We start from the raw sequence: 21003 nt of genomic DNA on the forward strand, positions 1-21003 counted from the left end.
ATTTAGGGTAGGCTTGTCTCCAATCTTTGTGTGATCTAGCCATACCCTATTACCATGTTGCAATTGCATGCAACTAAAATCGCAATCCCTATTGGGATTCGCAAGGGGAACATCAACCCAATCAGTGAGACAACCGATATTTTGCCCAACAGCACCAAAGCCTAAACCCTGCGTTCCAAGCGCAGGTTGTTCCCTCGAAATCAACAACTAAAGAAAAAACAAACTAATGGGCTGTGACCAAGTCTGAGAGCAAAACACAGAAAGAGGGCAAGATCCCATCAACATTTGAGTCCGCCTTCGCACCAAATCCCATCAGAGATGCATCCACGTTGAAACCCCCCAGACACGCAATAGTGAAAGAGCCCTTGTCCTGAGCAGGAAGTCATCACCATGGGCCTGTGAGGACCTGGCATCTCTTCGAGGCACGCGAAGAAGCCATAGCCTCAAGAGCTATCAGTAGAGGTGGCATCATGCAAAATTCTTATAGAATAGCAATTTATTTAAAATATAATTTTAAAAATAAAAATAGAACATTCATATTGAAATAAAAATAGAATATCTATATTTGAATAAAAATAGAATATCTATATTAGAATTAAAATAATATTTATATCTAAATTAAAAATTAGGTTGATTTTTAAAACTATATTAAATATAATATATGTTTTAATTTCAATAACCTAAAAACAATTGAGAATATTTGAACAGATTATATTTTATAATTTAAAAAAAAAAAGTTATAAAAAAAAAAATATGATTAAAAAAATAAAAACCTAAAAAGCAATTAAAAACAGAGGGCATATCCGAAAGAAAATAAAAATAAAAATATAGGGAATTGTTAAAATTTGCAGTCCATATTTTTACAAGTGCATATTTTATTTTTAAAACATGACTTGCACACACAGTAAAATTTAATATGCAGCTTTCAAAGGAAATTTTACAACTGAAAATCAAAATTAGGTCATGCAGAATGAATCAAAAGTCCCAGAAAGGACCACAAAAGTTACAAAAACATAACGCACAGTGAGATCAATCTTACCTAAGCATAGTGTCACGATGCATCGCCAGCAATCAGAACCCTCGAAAACTGCTAATATTATATAGAATCATCATGGCTCGCATTTTTATAGGTTTTTTCTTTTCAAAATCAGTTTTCTGTTCATGAATTCAGAATTTTACAGCAGTTAGGTTCAGATGCAGCACTATTTTTTTGAACACCTGAATCTTGGTGAATCAGACATGGATAAAAATACACATTTTCTGGAAATATGCAAATATGGTACCAGGTATAGCAGCACAGTACCAAGTACAGCAGCACACGTGCCAGGGCAGGGACGTTAGCATATCTGATAACTCTGGTATTGAGCTTACTGAGAAATCTGCTTACATTGCTTACAGAGGAAATGTCATGCCTAGTAGAAGAAAGGCATATTAAAGTAATTTGACCTGCTCAGAAATATAATTATCCATCAAGTAATTTGACCTGCTGAGAAGTATCCCTTGAGGCTGCTAGATATAAATTAGCCTCAAAAGGTATCACGATTGCAAAATACAGTTTCGTACACTTCTTCAGTCAAAGAAAAAGAAATAATTCACCATTTCTTGCTTATCAACAGATAGTCCATGACAAGATACAACTTACTTGTTGATTACATGAAATCAACTAATCCGCAACAGTCTTAACTTCATTACCCAACTAATTGAATGTCACTCCATACACATTCCCCAATTCAATATGCCTTCACCATACCTAAAAGATCCTATAAGATTTTCTTTGATGCATTCAATTATCAGCATTAGGCTTACCAAGATATAGGCAAACATAGCCTATAAATGTAACGGCAGTTTCATTTAAGAAAACTATGTTAGGACCTCCCAACAAAATTTTCTATGTAGTCCATCAATTTCCTTAACAATCAAAAATAGTAAAGAAATTTAGATCATCGCTGACTAAGGCTCTTGTGATGGGATACCCTACAACATCTTGGGGAAGATCTTAACAAGAATATACACAATTATGTTTAATGATTATGCCCAAAATTCTATAGACATTCTCTTATACCTTAGCATACAATGAGTCATAACATCAGCACACAATGAGTTTTATGGGAGATTTTAGATTTATGATCAGAATAAATCCATTGTCAAATCAGAGAAAGCTATCACGATAACTTCTATCTTCCGAACTATTCTTAGAATTTTAAATTAAATATTTTAATGAAATGCCTTCAGACTTGATAAAATTTTATTTATAAATGTATTATAATTCTCACCTTAAGTTGGAATGGTTGTCTCAAGACTGAATTAAGGTAAATCCCAAATGGGGACATTATAGTGGTATCAGAGCTTTGATCCTGCCATCCTTCAAGGTAAACACAAATCAATAAATCATTCTAGTTGAAAAGAAGGAATCTAACAATACACATTTGTGTTTATGCTCCAAGTTTACATAGATCCATGTGTATGCTTCATGTTTTCATGTGTATGCTCAGTGTTTGGCTCTATATTTTTTTTGAGTGAATCAAAAGAATGTACTTAGAAAAGATTATATTTGTCATATTAATAACAAGTCCTGATTAATTTATCCAAGTTATGCCACATCCATTATAATAAGAAAGATGTTTCTCTAGATAATGATTATGTATGTCTGCATCATAAGTGCACCCTTGTGGAGGAAGGGTATGGATGCGATGAAGGGGTAATGAGAGGCTCGTAAGTAAGCCATCCTTGGATGACCAAAGTGGCATCGAAGCTTGGATGGCCCTTACATGAAGGAGTCAAGGAACCAAGTTGCATTCCCTACCCATTCCCCCACAAGACATGATAAATTAGAGCGGTAGATAAGAGGGTATAAGTTTGCCATCTAAGTAGGATACCTTGGGTGGATGTCAAAGTCCTGCCATTGAGGCCAAGAGTGTCAAAGTCCTGCTCATGGGCTTAGATTGGACAAGCCGAGAACCCCACTACGATCTCCATACCATTCTCCCACATGACATGATAAATAAGAGAGGTAGATAAGAGGGTAAAGGTTCCCATCTAAGTAGGATACCTTCAAAGTCTTGCCACCAAGAGGCCAAGAAGGTCAAAGTCCCGCTCTTGAGCTTAAGATTGGACAAGCCGAGAACCCCACTACGATCTACATACCATTCCTACCATGATGAGCTATTATCTATAAGACATGAGACATGAATAGGGAAGCAAGACAAGCACTAAGTAGGTTACCTCAAGTGGATGTCTAAGTCTTGCCACTTGGCCAAGAGGGCCAAAGTTCCGCTCTCGAGCTTATAGTACGCGTTGACTTGGTCAAACCTATCTTGTCCCTATCTCTATGCTCAAAATATGTTTGATAGTAATAGTAATATAGGAGATATATTAGCTAACTCTAACAATGCCATTAGTTTTATATGTATATATGTATCCACTTGTGTTTTCTATGTGGTGGTTGCAGGATTTATATTCAGGACCATCATGAATAAATAACTACTTGTAAGTCATTTCTCTAACCCTAAGTTTGGGGTCCAAGAATCAGTAATTTTTAAAAATACTCGTGGGCAAGCATTTAGAAGAAGGGGAAACTGTGATGTCTCCATACTTTACAAATCATGGCAACCAAGTTCTTCAATTTTGTGAAGTCTATGCAGGGACAAAATTGCAAAGCATAAAAAAGGATCATACATATGTAAACAATTCCATTGCAGGCCACTAATGGGTAATCGAATTAGAAAGACTTATGTAAGAAAAATGATAAGTAAAGATTGGAACATTGATAGGAGGGTGTAAAGTCCTCATCTAATCCAAACATACAGTCTAAAGATTAACTATTGTTTGTTAAGGAGTGCTTGTTATCAAAAGAAAGCAATCTCCATCCATTGAGTAAGGTGCCAAACAATGTGCTTTGTCGTAAAGACTTCATGACACTACAACAATCAAGAAAAGGTGGCAAATGATCTATTTTTAGGCATCGGTTACATGGAAGGCGTGTCCATACTTGAATAAAACAATGGTCATCATCGTAATACACAACAAGGAGCGGTACTATTGTTTGCAGCAGTTAATAGACAGGTCATCAAATAAAGCTCAATCCATTAAGATGTTGTTGGTGTTGGAAATAAGCCACACCCGGACCAACGATGGACCGGTCCAAGAGGGGCCAATAGCTCAGTGGTAGAGCACTCCAGCAGCGTTTGGAAGGTCCTAGGTTCGAGTCCTAGCTGGTCCATGTCTCAACATGGTATTAGAGCCAGGTTCAGGCTAGGAGCCCCAAGCACACAAGAGATGTGGCTTAAGGGGGGTGTTGGTGTTGGAAATAAGCCACACCAGGACCGACGATGGACTGGTCCAAGAGGGGCTAGTAGCTCAGTGGTAGAGCACTCCAACAGCGTATGGAAGGTCCTAGGTTCGAGTCCTAGCTGGTCCATGTCTGAACAGATGTATGTACAGCGATCTCAAAAAGAATAATTCAACGATAATAACAATGACTGGCGAGGTTATGATAAACACCATGTATCATAAATGTGTTATATTGATCATAAACAATGATCAATAAATGGCAGCGATGATATTATTAAGGAAGCATAGATTAGAACAACGACTATATTAAAGGGTAGATGAAAGAAGCGCAACAGTTATAATAAGGGGCAGCGATAAATCATTTACAAAGAGCAGCAGCCAATAAAAGAATACAAAGTGAAGGCTACTAATAATTGACAATGTCAACTACATACTGTGAAAACCAACTCCTTCAGTAATACACAGTACATATAATCAGGCAGCGACGATATTTGATATGAGCAGTAGTGACACTTAAATAAGGAGAACAGCGAGTCATTTGTTTAAAGAAAGCAACTATATTAAGTCATTTGTTGTTTAGAACAATCAAATCGAAAGATGTGATAAGATTCCACCAATCAATGGAGCACATCCACAAAATGTATCAAGATTCATTCTGTACTTGACAGCTATGGGAAGTTTGATAATTAACTGAGCAACTAAGTTTATCTGCAGAGACCTCATAGGAAGTTTCAGATACATGATAAAGGAGCAAACTGACAGAAAAGCAACTAATCTACAGTTAGCAATGAACACAAGCAACCCAAGGAAAACCACACAGAGATATTATTTAGACATCTACGTGAAAGCAAGTAAATCTGAAGAAAGCAGGCACTAAGGGTAGCAAAGCAGAGGTCAGCATTAATATTGTTCAGCAATAAAAGGAGATTAATGTCAAAATACAGCAATGACATCGGCATTAATTGTTAATTTTAGCAATCAGATTAATCAATAAATAACAGAAAACCAGAATGCAATGAAGAACAAACACATAACACACAGATACCCTGGGAAAACCTCCCTCTTGGAGGAAAAACCCAGCATCAAAAGGTCTCATATCTGATTGTATTAGGGCAGAAATAAACATTTACAAATTTGCCCAGCTAGGGCACAATAGGAGCGAACTTATCTGAATCTTAGTTCTGATCTGAACTTAATTAGTTTCCAGAATGATGATGTGCAGACCCCAGCTAGGGCACAATAGGAGCGAACTTATCTGAATCACAATCAGATCTGAACTAAGATAAGGGTTATCAAGTAGCATTTTCTAAGGGCATAAGAAAATGCTACTTCATAACCCTTATCTTCTAATGCAGAAATGGAGATAAGCTTCCTTTTAATTCCAGGTACAAATAAGATATCACTGAGATGTATAGAGAAGCCAAAATCTAAATTTAAAGAAGTGTTACCGAAACCTCTTACCGAATACTGAGCATCATCACCAATTACCACATGAAGGTTAGACTCTTTTGTTAATTTTGTGGATCAGATTTAAAATTTATCTTGTTCTATGTATTATCTATCACTGAATTGTTGTATAAATCTGATTGTCTTCTTTTATGTTGCAAGAGAGGAGGAGCATTTATTAATTTCAATGTCCATTCTCACGCATTTCATTTGGTATATGTAGGGGGCTGGGTACAGTCAAGCGATGCCTTGACCGGCCATGTCTTTTGGACATGGCCGATCAAGACATCACTTGATCGTGCCCCCTCACGATAATAAATGTTTGAATGAGAGACTTCATTTATCTCTCATTCAATCATTTATCTTACCGAGGCTATCATGCATTAACACTCCCTCTTAGCTAGGCAAGATAAATGTAAAAGGTATTGGGAGCAATATTCATAAATCGTATGATGCTTATCTTGGGACCATAGTTTCAAGATGTGAATTGCCTCTATCGGCGATTCTATTCACAAACTCTTGAGTGGATTGCCTCTGTCGGCGATTCTATCCATAAGCTCTTCCGTGGATTGCCTCAGTCGGCGATTCTATCCATGAGCTCTGACGTGGATTGCCTCAGTCGGCGATTCTATCCATGAGCTCTTACGTGGATTGCCTCAGTCGGCGATTCTATCCACAAGCTCTTCCGTGGATTGCCTCAGTCGACGATTCTATCCATGAGCTCTTACGTGGATTGCCTCAGTCGGCGATTCTATCCATGAGCTCGTGTTGATTGCCCATGTCAACAATTCTATCCACAAGCTTTTATGTGGATTGCCTCAGTCGGCGATTCTATCCACAATCTTGAGTTATTGTAAGATCGTCACCTTCCAATAACCTCAAAAATACAAGTGGAAATCATTTGGAAGTCGTCACTTCCTTATGATTTACACAGGGCCCATAAAATAATTATTAGTGTTAATAATAATAATCAATTTTTACAATTTTTACCTCAGAAGCGTTCAATCTTGATTAGTAAGCTCCCTCTCAATCACAAGGTATCTTGAGTTTCTTCTAGAGAACATATTTTTCTGAGCATACGTCTAAATTTCTGACTTCAGCAAGGGACGCTTGTAGTTTAAGTTTGAGAGGACAAGTTCTTGCAATGTGGCCATATTCGAGACTTTCAAGGAGATATCAATCTGATCTTAATCGGATCTTCCTTCAGGCAGTTAGGCTTTATAGAAGGAAACCTGGCTCTGATACCATGTTAGTTTTGTGGATCAGAATTAAAATTTATCTTGTTTTATGTATTATCTATCACTGAATTGTTGTATAAATCTGATTGTCTTATTTTATGTTGCAGGAGAGGAGGAGCATTTATTAATTTCAATGTCCATTCTCACACATTTCATTTGGTATATGTAGTGGGCTAGGTACGGTCAAGCGATGCCTTGACCGGCCATGTCTTTTGGACATGGCCGATCAAGACATCACTTGATCGTGCCCCCTCATGATAATAAATGTTTGAATGAGAGACTTCATTTATCTCTCATTCAATCATTTATCCTACCGAGGCTATCATGCATTAACATCTTTCTCTATCAGATCTGAGAGGTGTTCCCGATATCCCGTGATGTGCCTAGATGCACCACTATCTATTAACCTAGTGTTGTTGTTAGTCGGCACATTGCTTGATAAGGAAGAAATGAACAGGAAGTCTTCATGATCCTTTGGTTCTGCAACTTCATTCAGGTTTGCTTCTCCTTGCTTAGGCTGATTTTGACATTCCTTCGCATAGTGACCAAACTTGTCACATCTAAAGCAACGAATACGTGAGAGATCTCTTGGCTTCTTTCTTGAATCATGACTTGCTGAAGGTCTGAAATCTCTATTCCTCTTGAACTTGCCCTTCTTCCAAATTCCACCTTTCTTCTTGACTGATTGGGCTGCAAGCATGTGATGATCTCCTCCATGAGAGCTTATAAATGCTCCCTTGGCAACCAGCCAAGATTCTTCTTGGATGCAATCTCCCCTCAATCGTTCAAACTTGGGAAGCTCGATCCTAGCACTGATTCCTTGAATGAATGGTTCCCAAGCTGGAGGAAGACCATTTAGGGCAGTCAAGGTAAGATAGTTGTCTTCAACTTCTTTCTCAACTGCTGAGAGTTGATCCTTTAGATCAATCATCCTCATGAAGTAGGAGGTGATGGATTCCCCTTTCTCCCATCGGATGTGAGTGAGCTGATTCCTCAAGGCAAGAATGTGGCTAGTGTTGTTGACTTCGTACATCTTCTCCAATGTGTTGAACATCTCTCTAGCGGACTTCATCTTGAAGATAGATGACACAATATGATCTTTGACTGAATCAATGATCAACCTTCAAGCTTGAAAGTCCTCCTTCTGCCATTCTTCCTTTTCCTTTTCATCGGTAGGTTATTTAGCATCCTTGCTGACATACTCAGCAAGATCATTAAATGCCATCATCATACGAACCTTCCAAGAGGTGTAATTCGCAAAAGCTTCCAACCTGCCTTCAGCCCTAAGGGAAGAAGCCATGTAGTCCAAACTTTGAACAGTATGTTGAATTGAAAGACAATAAAAGATAGACAAATCTGATCATAACTATTTACGAACCAAGCTCTGATACCATGTTAATTTTAGGAATCGGATTAATCAATAAATAACAAGAAACCAGAATGCAATGAAGAACAAACACATAACACACACATACCCTGGGAAAACCTCCCTCTTGAAAAACCCAACATCAAAAGGTCTCGGATCTGATTGTATTAGGGCAGAAATAAACAATTACAAATTTGCCCAGCTAGGGTACAATAGGAGCGAACTTATCTGAATCTTAGTTCTGATCTGAACTTAATTAGTTTCCAAAATGATGATGTGCAGACCCTAGAACCAGTTCTCTGATTGTCGGAGCAAATATCTTCAGTCTAACTGAGTTCGCCCAACAATAGAAGTAATTCGCATAACATAGGAGAGCTTCGCTTGGCTAGAACCCTTGTGAATTGCATGAAATCAGATTCGCCATATATAAGACTGAGTTAGCTGGGCTAGATAGTGAGTTCGTTGTCTTCTAGACCAAGTTCGCTGACTTTGTGTGTTGCACATCTGAATTTGCATAAGGCAAAAGATGCTCGCTTGACTTGAATTGTATATTTGTGAGATCAAGTCATTTTATTTTCTAGGTCGGCCTTGGCACCAAAATGCAAACTTGAATTATAAGTTACATATTAAATAGGTCCTTGCCTTATGAAGTGTGCACGCCCACATTAGGTTGGCCCCATTAACAAGTTACATTATATTTGGGCCCAGCCCAATTACATAATTGATTGCACAAGTTATCACAATTAATTTAAATTTTAATTGCCAAAGGCAACATTAAAATTTAACCAAGTAGAATCTGATTCTAGCTACATAATTTCAACAATTATATTAACCAAGCAATGATAAAGGCTTATTGTATGGACGGTAACCAAGATAGAGATTAATAAAAGCTTATGCTATGTTAATAAAACAAACAGCTATATTAATAATAGTGGTGACTTGTTGACAAGTGTTTGCCTCATCAATAGGAACAATAACCAAAGCTAAAACCTCAACCCAAAGATTGGAAATTCACTCTGTGAAGTTATTATCTCTACAACTGAAGTTCATTTGTTTGTCAACCTAGGGACGTATTACTTGAAATGGGTTTGCACTATATATGCACTAAGTTCCTGCAATAGCTATTCTGCATTACTACAGCAACTAAATCTATTTGAAATGAACAAGCAAGAATCATAACAATTGAATGGCTACAGGAAAGCTTAGCATTAACAAAAAATTCTAATTACAGAACTATTAACTAAGTTCAGAGGTGACAAACAAGAATTACTCTGTTTGCTTTGGTTGTACGAACAGTCACGGGATTTGTTTCCAGTGGCTGGAGGAACAATCTATCGCTAGAACATCAAATGTAGCAAAAAGGAAAACTGAACCTAACGAATACACAGGACTACTCACCAAGTGGGCCCCCTTGGATGAGTGTATCCAAACTTCAAAGATAACTCTATATACTTAGAATAGCATCATTTTTATTCATTGTTTTTCAAAGGTTGATACAACGCATGAAATGAAAGAAAATGCTTTTAATTCTAAAAATACTATGCAACTCTGTTTCTAATCCCCTATCTCTAACCTCTGAGAAGAGGCGCGGGCTCTTATTTATAAGAAAACTATAACAACTCCCTACTATCAAGGTCACGCCGATGAAATGAGGCGGACAACATTAATGACAGCAAATAGAAGGAGTTAATCCACTGAAAACGTGGATCTCTACTAAACCGCAGCCAAGAATATAGCGTGGCGGTGTTACAAGATTGATGTTTGCTGAAGACAAACATAAATGAGTCTGGCGCGCCTTGCTATTCCTTTGCCACTTCTAACGCACATTATTCTCCTTGTTGTTTTGAATATTTAACTGCTCCTTGAATATCTCCAACTGCCTTTATGACGTGACACAATAACCGCTTCTACAGCATCTCATTTATTCCTGCAATTAAAAAGATAAAACATACAAGCACACATATATATATCTATTTTAATTAATCATAACACTTATACATTTGCACATGATATCACCTATGATAATTCGCATGGCCACACGAATAATTGGTATGGCAACAGGAATAATTGGTCAAACAAAACAGGATTTAATGGGTTTAGTTATCATCTAAAATGCACATAGTCAAACTTTAATACATCATATGACTCAAATACTATCCCATTATACAAATTAAAACATGGCAAAAACTTATCAGTTATAGGAATAAAAGAGCCAATATCTCAACTCATCAAAAAGCAACAATGATAATAAAAAAAGGTAGCGTTTCAGTTAGCATAATGAATAAAAGAAAAAGGACCGATTTCATAATGATATGTTTGTTAAACATCAAACATACATACGCCGCTAAAGAATGAAGGCAGGTTTAGTTTAAAAAGTTCATTTCTAAGGGTGCGGCGATTCTTAGAGGAGTTATGAGCAAACTGTTTCACTACCCAAAAGGTGTGACTAGTTTGAGGAAGGTATGCCTTTAGGGAAGCATTGTGTCACTTGAAAATATTGAAGATATAAATGACATGAAAAATCATTTGTGAAGGGAAGGTGTGTGTTTTCAAGGACATAAAACATATGCACCAGGAGTCAATGATAAGGAGATAGGCTGTTGATTTAGTAAAAAACTTTATCTCAGATTTATAGCGAAGAATTTTATGATAAGACTTATGAGGAGATTGTAAAAAGTTCTATAGAAGATTTGTAAGGAGATAGTAATCAGTTTTATGTGAGATTAGTAATCAGCATAAATCCATTGTCAAATCAAAGAAAGCTATCAAGATAAGTTCTATCTTCTGAAGTATTTTTAGAATTTTAAATTAAATATTATAATAAAATGTCTTCGGACTTGATAAAATTATCTTTATAAATGTATAATAATTCTAACCTTAAGTTGGAATGGTTGTCTCAAGATTAAATTAAGGTAAATCCCAAATGGGGACATTACACCTTTTGTCATTTATTTGGCAGGTTGATGAACGCCATTGGTATGTAATCCAAAACATTGGCATTGGAATCATCAAAAAATATTATAAGTTTTGATCTCTATCAACACAAAATGGCCTAGGCAAAGGCTTTTTAGATGGGCATTCCTAACTACCCATGACCTTTTGTTTCAATTTCAGCAATCTTGTGAGCCGAAGGAAAGGAAAAGAGACCTTGTGAACTTGGGAATCAACCTTATGTATTGTTAAATATTTGTGAATTCTTCACCACAACCATATGAGACACAAGAGTAGAGACCTGGTTCATAGTGGCGAAGGCACAAGTTGATTACAAAGAGTTGTTGCACTTGCATGTCACTCCATTACAACCATGTTGACTATGTGATTATATTGAGTTCTACATCAATCCCAAAAGGCCACCAATTCCATGTAGAGTTTTCCTGCATCAAGTTTTTGTATGGCTAATCCTCGTGTTGTAAGTAATATTTTTACTTCTATGTGCATTTGAATTCAATGTTTCCATGTTATGGTAATCGAACATGGAGTAAATGAACTCTTTAACTAAGGCATTCACATTTGAATCATGCAAAAAGGGTGTAAGAGTTTCTATCCCGCACCTAAAATCATCTTTATGTGTTGAATCTCATTTAATCAGCAACATGGCACATCTTGTGAAGTAGCACACAAAATCTTAACAACGTTTCACACCGTGTAACATGTAGAGTAACTTGATCAATATTCAAATGTCATTTTTATGTTGAATCATTCTTGCAGTGTTTGTATGACAATAAAGTGATTTTGCAATTCTACCATATTTACAACAACAATTTCCATCTTGCATTAGGGCAAAGTAATTCAAAGAGGTTGCTTTCAAATGTTTTTGAGAGAGAGAGAGAGAGAGAGATTTTGATATCTTTCAAGAGTTTCTTAACTTGAGGGTTTTCAAAAAATTTGAAAAAAAAAAAAAAAGATTCTGCAGTATAATTTTGACATTAGTTACTTGTACAAAAATCTTAAATGAAAAAGGAGAAAAAACAAGAACATGCCCAACGATACACAAAATCCCATAATTATACAAAATATACTAGTCAAGTGAAATATTTTCACTTATCTCTATGAATAGAATGGATATAAATAATACTAGAAAAGATAATAAGTTGGGCAAATGGACATTACATTTTTGGTACTTGTTAGATATATTAGGCCTTATGCACATTCATAGTGCAATCCAGATCAATTTGACATCTCAATCCTAGTGGACCAATTTCTAACAAGCAATTTGCACACAACTATAGTTTTTCTTTCTAACTTTACCCTTTGTTATAATGAAAACGCATCTAATACAAAACCATTCCCAATTAAAATCATGACTTAATCTTAAAACAATCAAACAATTATGCACTAGATACTACTATTTACAACATTCACTAGCTTTACTATGACTAGAAGCATTTGCAAGGGAGAATGAAATTACCAAAAAAAATGCCTTTGTGCATGGATATTTGATGGGCTTTATTCCACAAATGTATCTTATAAAATAGTGTCACCCCTGCATTGCATCCAACAATTTATCAATATGAAGTAGTTCTTTATTATTTTCAACTTATATTTAGACTCATAGTTTACATACATTCCTTCTTTGTTGAAGGTCAAATAATAGCTAAGTTGGTGAGCTGAAAAGGTCTTATCAGCCAATTCTTCAGCAGCTTTTTTATCTCACCTTTGCAATACTTCCAACATATGGCTATAACTTTATATAGAAAACCTCGCTCAACTCTAATTGAACCCCTTCACCAAAATACACACTTCACAATTAATCGGAAGGCAACATTCATTTCTAAGCTGCCTTTTTTATCAAATTTCTTCTTCCTTTAATATGCTCAAAGAAATGTCATGAAATAATAATGTGATCAATGGATACTATAATCACACTAAAAATTTCATTCATTCAGTTCCAAATACAATATTATCCACACTTATGCTATCATAAAAATTCTACTATAATCATATGAATCGATCCAACAATTTAGCAAGGTCCTCTGTATACCAACGGATTTGACTTCAAAAAGACACAAAGAATATGAGCTTCAATCGTTGCTTGAAACTCTATTCAATGATGTTAGGTTATAACGACATTCATTCTTGATGTTTAATGATGGGGAACTTGCAAGATTTGTCAAACCAACACGTGACTTGGCCAAGCACCTCACCTTGAAGTTCATCACTGTGCTATTCCCAAAGAAGAATGGTACATGAAGAATGAGAATAGATTATAGGTGATTCCTCAACACCAATATCAAGAATACCTACTATCTCACAAAAACTAATGACCTACTCAACAACGTGCAACATGTTAAGTTCTTGATAAAGTTGGACTTCATGTTAAGTAAATCATCAAGCCAAATAAATGAGGGTGGCGTGCATGCATTATAAAACCTTCAAAAATAAGCAACGATTCAATGAATAACCCACGATACCATTTAGGTTGACCAATGAGATGATTCGCCCATTCATCAATTCAAAAATATGTGACAACAGCATACAAACCTTGAAGAAAATAAAATTGCTCCTCAACTTGAAAAGATGTAAATTTGTACGACAATCATATGCATTTTTAGCTACATGATTCTTACAAAGTTAAGAATTGATTGGACAAAGCTTCAAGCTAATATTAAATTGGCTAAAAGTCTAAATGTACCAATAAGAACAAAGTAATGCACAAACTAAGTGGTTGTCTTGACATCTTCAAAAGATTATTGACCAGTTGTCATGCCCCGGCCATAAGGAAGATATCAAGGCCCAAGAAAATGGTCTTATTAATAAGACTTCACAATTTTCTGTTTTTTCCTAAATCTGCACCGATGCATAAGTACACAGCGATCCATATACAAATCAACTTGGCAGCAAATAAATTAAGAATATGTTAAGGATTGTGTTTATATTAAAATGTGTCACTAATAATCATTAATGAGGTGAGATTACACCAAACAACCAAAGGTTATGAGCAAAGAGACAGAAGTATTAGGGCGGTGATTTCATCAAGATAAACAACAGCGGTTTTCTCAGCAAAAGGCAACGGTCACAATAAAAAGAGACACTGCCTTTAAGAAGGGAGACGTGGCTAGGTAGGACATGACTCTCCAATGCCAAGGGAAAGATATATAATGCAGATCGGCATTCAGAGAAGGATCATCAAAGAAAGCAATTCAATAAGCATCGATGCTCATAAAGAGCAGATCAATTCCTAATATATCACTGATCAGATATACAGATCAGATCAGAAATTATTATTTATTGCAGGCAGTAGCATTCTTGTTCACTTGTGGTATGCATAAGTTGATATGCATGCTTAATATATACAATGAGGATAAACATTATCTTATGCATCTACGATCTTTTATTATTTCTTACTAGGTGTTAATAAACTCAATATACTTCTTAATCTATCCCCATAAGCAATCATGGGGGAATGGAAGGAAATATGTTAGGGAGAGGTGGTAGAGATAGGTTCCCCCGAATTAAGTAGTCCACCCCAAGGGATGGGATCATCACGAGATGTTCCTACCGCTTGTGGGCCAAGGGGCGAGTTGTCTTAGTCAGGCGCTGCACGCTCTTGGGCTTAATTGAGCTGAACAGTCTTCCTCTATAACCCGGGTTCCCTGGAATCAAGTAGCCCACCCCAAGGGATGGAATCATCATGAGGTGTTCCTGCCACTTGTGGACCAGGGAGTGAGTTGTCTTGGTCAGGCGCTGCACACTCTCGGGCTTAATTGAGTTGAACAGTAACTGGGCCCCTTTGTGGATTTATCTTACTTTAGCAATTAATAACCCTAAATATTTATCACTACTTATGTTAATGGAATTTGTGATTTTACAGCAACATCCAGGGTCCTCCAAAAAAGGGGGCATTACACAAGCATAAGATGCAGCTTCATCACATGTATTTGCATCAAGTCAAGTTCTTGAATGAATTTATGTATATAATCAACAATACTCCATTATTAGAATTACTTCAATTGCAACTACCTTTTGAGATAGAAATAGATGTATTAGGGAATTCAATATTAGTACTAGAATGAAGGCCAATGCACTAGAAGTTCACTATTGCTAACATGGTAGTTGTATGCACTACTGCAACTATTGAGGAAAACTTAATCCCTAAATGAAATTGTTCAACAATGCCAATCATTAGAATACCTTGCTTTATATATTTTATTTTTATTATGAAAGTATTTAAGAGGCTTATGATCAATGTAGACCACACGTCCCTTTATTGTTGGAAATATTGATGCAAAGGAAGATTAACATCACGATTGAAGTCAAAGGAATCATTAATGTGAAAGGAAAGTTAAGGATGTCAAAGAAAGTAAGAGGAAAATCATCAAAAGCCAAACGCCACAAATTGCTTCATTAATATCATCAAAGGATGGCGGACTTCATTTATGGTAGCACTCTAATTATAATTTAATCTGTGGCAATTAAGAGTTAAACCTATTATTGCTGTAAAAGAAGAAAATGTATGACTCGATAAATAATTATCAATGGGAAATTGATTAATTATCACTTGGTAGGGTCGTCCCCATCAAGGCACTTAAATTAAATTAAATAATGATCAGTTTATGGGGACCAACTCCATTACCACAGCGCTGGTTTAAAGACAAAATATTATCACTTCTATATGGCCAACACTTGGCTTGTTTAGTGCCCTTTTGGAAGAAGACAACGTTACCCTTCATGAATTGCCTCTATTGGATTTAAAAGCAAATTCAATTGGTGTTAAATGCTGGCTGACCTGCAATTTGATAGTGTCAGTTTAGGGAAATTGAAAAATAAATTAGTTTGTTTTTGGAATGTGAGGCTGACCCCATTTGTGAAGGATTGCCTCCCTTGGTGAAGAAGCATCTAAGATAATATTTTATGAAGGTGAGACAGGAGTTGTTTGGTAAGTTTTCTTTATGTAATATCATATAAATAAAAGCAGATTTTGTGCAGACATTAAGCAGAAATATAGAAGGAAAAAATGTGAGTATGGAATAAAGAGAATATATATAAAGAATACTCAACGAGAGATAAGTGTGTGAGAATAAAAAAACATAACATACAAACACAAAAAGATGTGTGGAGCAGAAACGAAGATATATCAATAAAGTGAATGGAATAATTAATTGAATAAAAACCATTTAAAGACTTAGAAGAGGAGAGATGAAGACATAAAGACATGTAGGGAAATTTTTGGAAGAAGCCATGCAATGATATTCATGAGAACTTGAGCAGACTTAAAACAGACTTAGAGCAGAATTATTTTGAAGGAAGACATTGATGAAAATAATAAAAATTGACTTGTGAAACAAAGCATACATGATACATCATCCAATAGCAGATTTCTGAGTATAGCAGCAGATATATGAATACGCTATAATCAGATTTATAAGGAGAGTTAATGCAGATTTGAAACGGAAGTATATGATTTTTGAAAGGATTAATTGCAAAATTTAAAAGGAATATATGCAAAATTCTAAAAGGAATACATGCAGACTTATAAAGGAAATATTCAGATTTGTGAAAAAACTATATTCATCACCCTTTGAAAAAGCTGCATCCTAAACGAGTTAATTTTGTTGAGTTAGAGTCTGGTGCCTCATATTGGCGAATTTGCTGCCTCTTACTGAGTTGGTGCTCAATTTTGGGGATTGGTGTCTCCAGTGGGTTGTGCCTACAAATCATTTAAGAGGGGATAGATGTCTCTTGTAGGTTAGTACCTACAAAACTTTTAAAGAGAATTTTACATAAGCAATATTTTGTCATGGTTTTCTCCCAAAAGGGTTTCCATGTTCTTGTGTTGCATAATTGTTAGATCTTGTGTGATTGATATTGTATTGGTTGCTAAGTTATGAAAAAAGTAAAAAATTGAAAACCACAAGGCAACCTTTGGAATGTTGAAGCCCTCCCTCTTACGCATTTTGGTGCAAACCATAACCAAATATGCAATGTCACATTGATCTACTAGTTCAACAAGGATCATCTCCCTTACTTAAGTCAAATAGAAGGGTTGCCAGAAGCCCAATCCCTTCAAATGATGGCAAAAACAAATGATGAATCCATCTTTAAGGATTCACTTGATTCTCTAAAATATTATCACATATACAAAGTCATCAAGTTGTTGGTTGAACTTCAAGTACAAATTCACAATAGCATGATCATATATAAGAATTCTTACATAAAGCAAATTCAAACTTACAAGAGGCTTTAAAGCACTTACAAAACATGTAACTCTCTTGAAAGGGTGAACCGAAAACAATTCAATAGGTCCTGCACCATTTCATTGCCACTACACACTGAGGTGGCATCACTCATTTCATTTTTTCTTTAAACATATTTTGTTCTTTACAAGAAAAAAAAATTGCATCTATGCCCATTGAATTCTACATCTTTAAGAGCAAGACGACAGTTAAGAGTCACCAAGAAATGTAGTACCAAATAAAAAACACTAGCTTCTAAAAGAATCATCCCCACATGCAATATTAGTGTGTTAAGTGTGCTTCCAACATACTGAATTGATGTGTTATCATATACAATACTCTTAGCTTTATTTATGTACACAGCTGATTAAGTCTCCACTTAAATTAGTCCAAAAGTATTTTTGAGCATTATTAGTCTCAGAAGTCAACATGTAACTTTCATCAACTCCATTCATTATTTTCTAACACCTTTATTCCCTACAATTAGTTGTGTTCTTTGTAATTATATATGGAGGAATACATAATAGACTCACTTCCAAAATCTCCTTTGTAAAAATGTTATTTGGTTTTGCAAACCTTATGAGTTTTCACGTGGAAAAGATGTATTTGTAGAGGCATTGGTCAAATTCTTTCAATTTTTCAAACTATCGCAAAGCTCAAATTATTCATTCCAAATAAATTCTGAATTTCACAACCTTTGCAAAGAAATGGTTTCTACACTATTAGATCCAAAAGGCACAAAGGAAATGGTTTTTGAACTATTAAATCCAACAGGAACAAAGGGATTGCACCTATTTTAGTGACTAACAAATCACTAACAATGGAAAAGGCTTCTCAAATTAGTGACTTCCTCCAAGTTTGATGGAACAAATTCAATTGTCAAAGCTTTGGGAGCTCAATTAAAATGATGGTGAGCCACAATTTATTAACATCACAAACAACAATGGTCACCAAATCAAATGTAAACTTTGTAGATTGAACAGCCTACAAGGATTAAGGCACAAATTTTGAAGTTGTAACAAAAGGAATCAATAACATTGGCCAACCCAGAAAAGATTGCCCCACTAGCCTAAAGTAATATGGGTAAAAAAATCGAAAAAGGCCAAACACTTAATTATAAGAATAATAAGGACATGCAGTAAGCACACTTTCATGCAATAATTAACAAAATGACTTTTAGACAGAAAGTGTTGCTGAAAAGAAAACTCTATAATCCCATTGTTAATAATCAAGGCTCCATTCCTGCCATGATACCAATGGGTGAGATACAAGGCTTAGATTACTACAAAATGAAAATTTAAAATTGGTTGCATATCTACAATTAAGTTACTTGAATATGGAATTGGCATGAAGAATTTCAATCTCCTTATCATGTTCTAATTAGTGACTTTAACATGCTTGAAACAACCGCCTTAGACGAACTTAAAACAACAATAAAAGAAAGATAAAATCACCATAAGATAGCAGCAACAATCAGCAACATCTCACAATACAAGATATACATGCAAAAACCCTTTTGAAAAAAATTCTACCAACAATTGAGAACAAGCATGTACCATCTTCAAATGCAAGATTACAATATATTCACTTCCATCTCTCCTTCAATGTCTTCAGTCCAATAGCACCTGCGTACAAAACTTGCCCTCACATCTCACACACTCCCTCAAGCAGCTAAAAGCATAAGTTCCTTACTGCTTTACTCCTATTTACCACCACTTCAAGCACCTCTTAAATATTGTTTTGGTACCCTAGATGCAGCGTTCAAGTTTCTTTAACAACCCTTCTTGGAAATCTACAAGCTCGCTAACATGGGCCAATGTAGTTTGCAACCAAACTAACAACCAGCTCTATTTGGGCACCTAGTTTGTTGTTAGTTCCAAGGTGGTTAAAGACATTTAATAACCACAAAACAACCTCATGGGAAGTTGGGAACCCAAAACCACTACAACAAGAAGATCTTTTACCCTAGTAAATAGTAACTAACATCCAATAAATAATTCATAGTGGCTCCAAACAAATAAAAGTTGCCTCTCTAGTAAAACCCTAACAGTGAAAAATAATTACAACTATTGGTGGAACATCCATCCCTTATGAGCGATTTACAAATAGTATTATGAATACTTAAATACATATGTAATATCCCCTTTTGAAATATACCTAATTTTTGCCTAAGAACAAAACAAAATAGTAACTGAATCTAGGAAGATAATTAGTTAACATTAAACCAATGATAATGTAGTTTCCTATTGATTGAACATCCAACTAAGACAATCCAGCCCCTTGGCCAACAAGTACCGACTCAATGGGTGTCTACTTACTTGAGGGGACTCATATTCCTGCAACTCTCTATTATGTTTCCTTGTTAGTTTCTAATATGATCGCTTTACTAAAATCAATAAATAATTACTTATTCTAAATCCTTGATGGATTGGCAATGTAATTCAATAAATAAATTGGTGCTTCCTAACTGATTTAATAACAAAAAATAGATTCAACCATATTGCATGCCAATCACCTTTACCCAAATATTATGGTCGGCTGCTTTTCTTCTGAATTAAACTCACATTCTGATTTCCAATTAGGCTGACTTTCTAATGTCAGATCAATGTGTGTCTTCAAACATACTCCAATAACACTTGCAACCTAAATTCTTAAATAGTTAGCTAAAAACTCCAATAGCTATTCTCTAAAGATTGGGAACCTTAATGTAAAACTATTCCAGCATACATCTATAAGAATAAACTTCATTTTAAGATTTACAATTACAAAAACTTCAACATTAAATAACAAAGAAACAAAATAATTAAATTATAAGTAAATGTTTTAAAGAACGCAAATTTTATGCCTCGAATAAGTCTCAAGAAAAGAGATCTCCCAATGCCTGTTTGTAGACCGCAACTCAAACATGATCTTTCCCTTCAACTACTAACTCTACTCCACAACCTCTACAAGTATGTATAGGCCCCCCATAACCCCTACATCAACATTAAAGCTCTCAAGAAATAGAAAGGTTGTATTGAGGAAGTACGCACAGGTATGAAGTGGCATATGATGTTTTATTATCTAGTGTTGAGTAACAATATCATAAATGAGCTCATATTTGTTCTCCACAACACCATAGAGATGTCTAATATGCTCCATTATTCAATCCATTCCATCATAGATGCACCCCCCAATGCTAGTATTTCTCCATCAACAATACAATGGAGAGAATCAAATGGCTCAACTGTAATGTCCCCACTTTAGCAGTTGACCAAGTGTGTGTGCATTAGCCTTGTTCTACATGGTCCCAAGGGCTAACGAAGGGTTTAAGGGGATCCTGGAGTGTTTTGGCCTAGTCATTTTCAGTTTGGGCCAAAACGAAGTTGATTTACTCAGTTTCAGGCATACTTACTATTTTTAGTAAATCAGCAGGACATAGTGGAGGCCAGTTTTGGTGTTTGGATTTGATACTCCTCGGTGAGAGCTTTCCGACGAGCTATCACTCGCA

At 35.6% G+C, this 21003-nt stretch overlaps 1 protein-coding gene across 10 annotated transcripts in view; it reads right to left on the minus strand.

Moving 5' to 3' along the window:
• The window catches only part of LOC131038926 (lysine-specific demethylase JMJ27), a 78781-nt gene that overhangs the window by 31221 nt on the left and 26557 nt on the right, over positions 1 to 21003 (minus strand). The window contains exon 12 of one of the 10 annotated variants that reach the window (XR_009104559.2): positions 12749 to 12823. The exons of 5 other annotated variants lie outside the window; for them this stretch is intronic. Coding sequence is in view for 4 of the 5 variants with exons in the window: in XM_057971521.2 (XP_057827504.2) it covers positions 2250 to 2354 (105 nt within the window). In the remaining variant the exon portion in view is untranslated. Of the gene's footprint in view, positions 1 to 1416; positions 1447 to 2234; positions 2355 to 9927; positions 10268 to 12748; positions 12824 to 17514; positions 17584 to 21003 lie in introns of those variants that run through there. 4 more of the 10 variants (XM_057971523.2, XM_057971521.2, XM_057971525.2 and 1 more) reach the window with 4 other exon arrangements.

This window comes from Cryptomeria japonica, chromosome 3 (genome assembly GCF_030272615.1).
Source record: "Cryptomeria japonica chromosome 3, Sugi_1.0, whole genome shotgun sequence".
Lineage (NCBI taxonomy): Eukaryota > Viridiplantae > Streptophyta > Pinopsida > Cupressales > Cupressaceae > Cryptomeria > Cryptomeria japonica.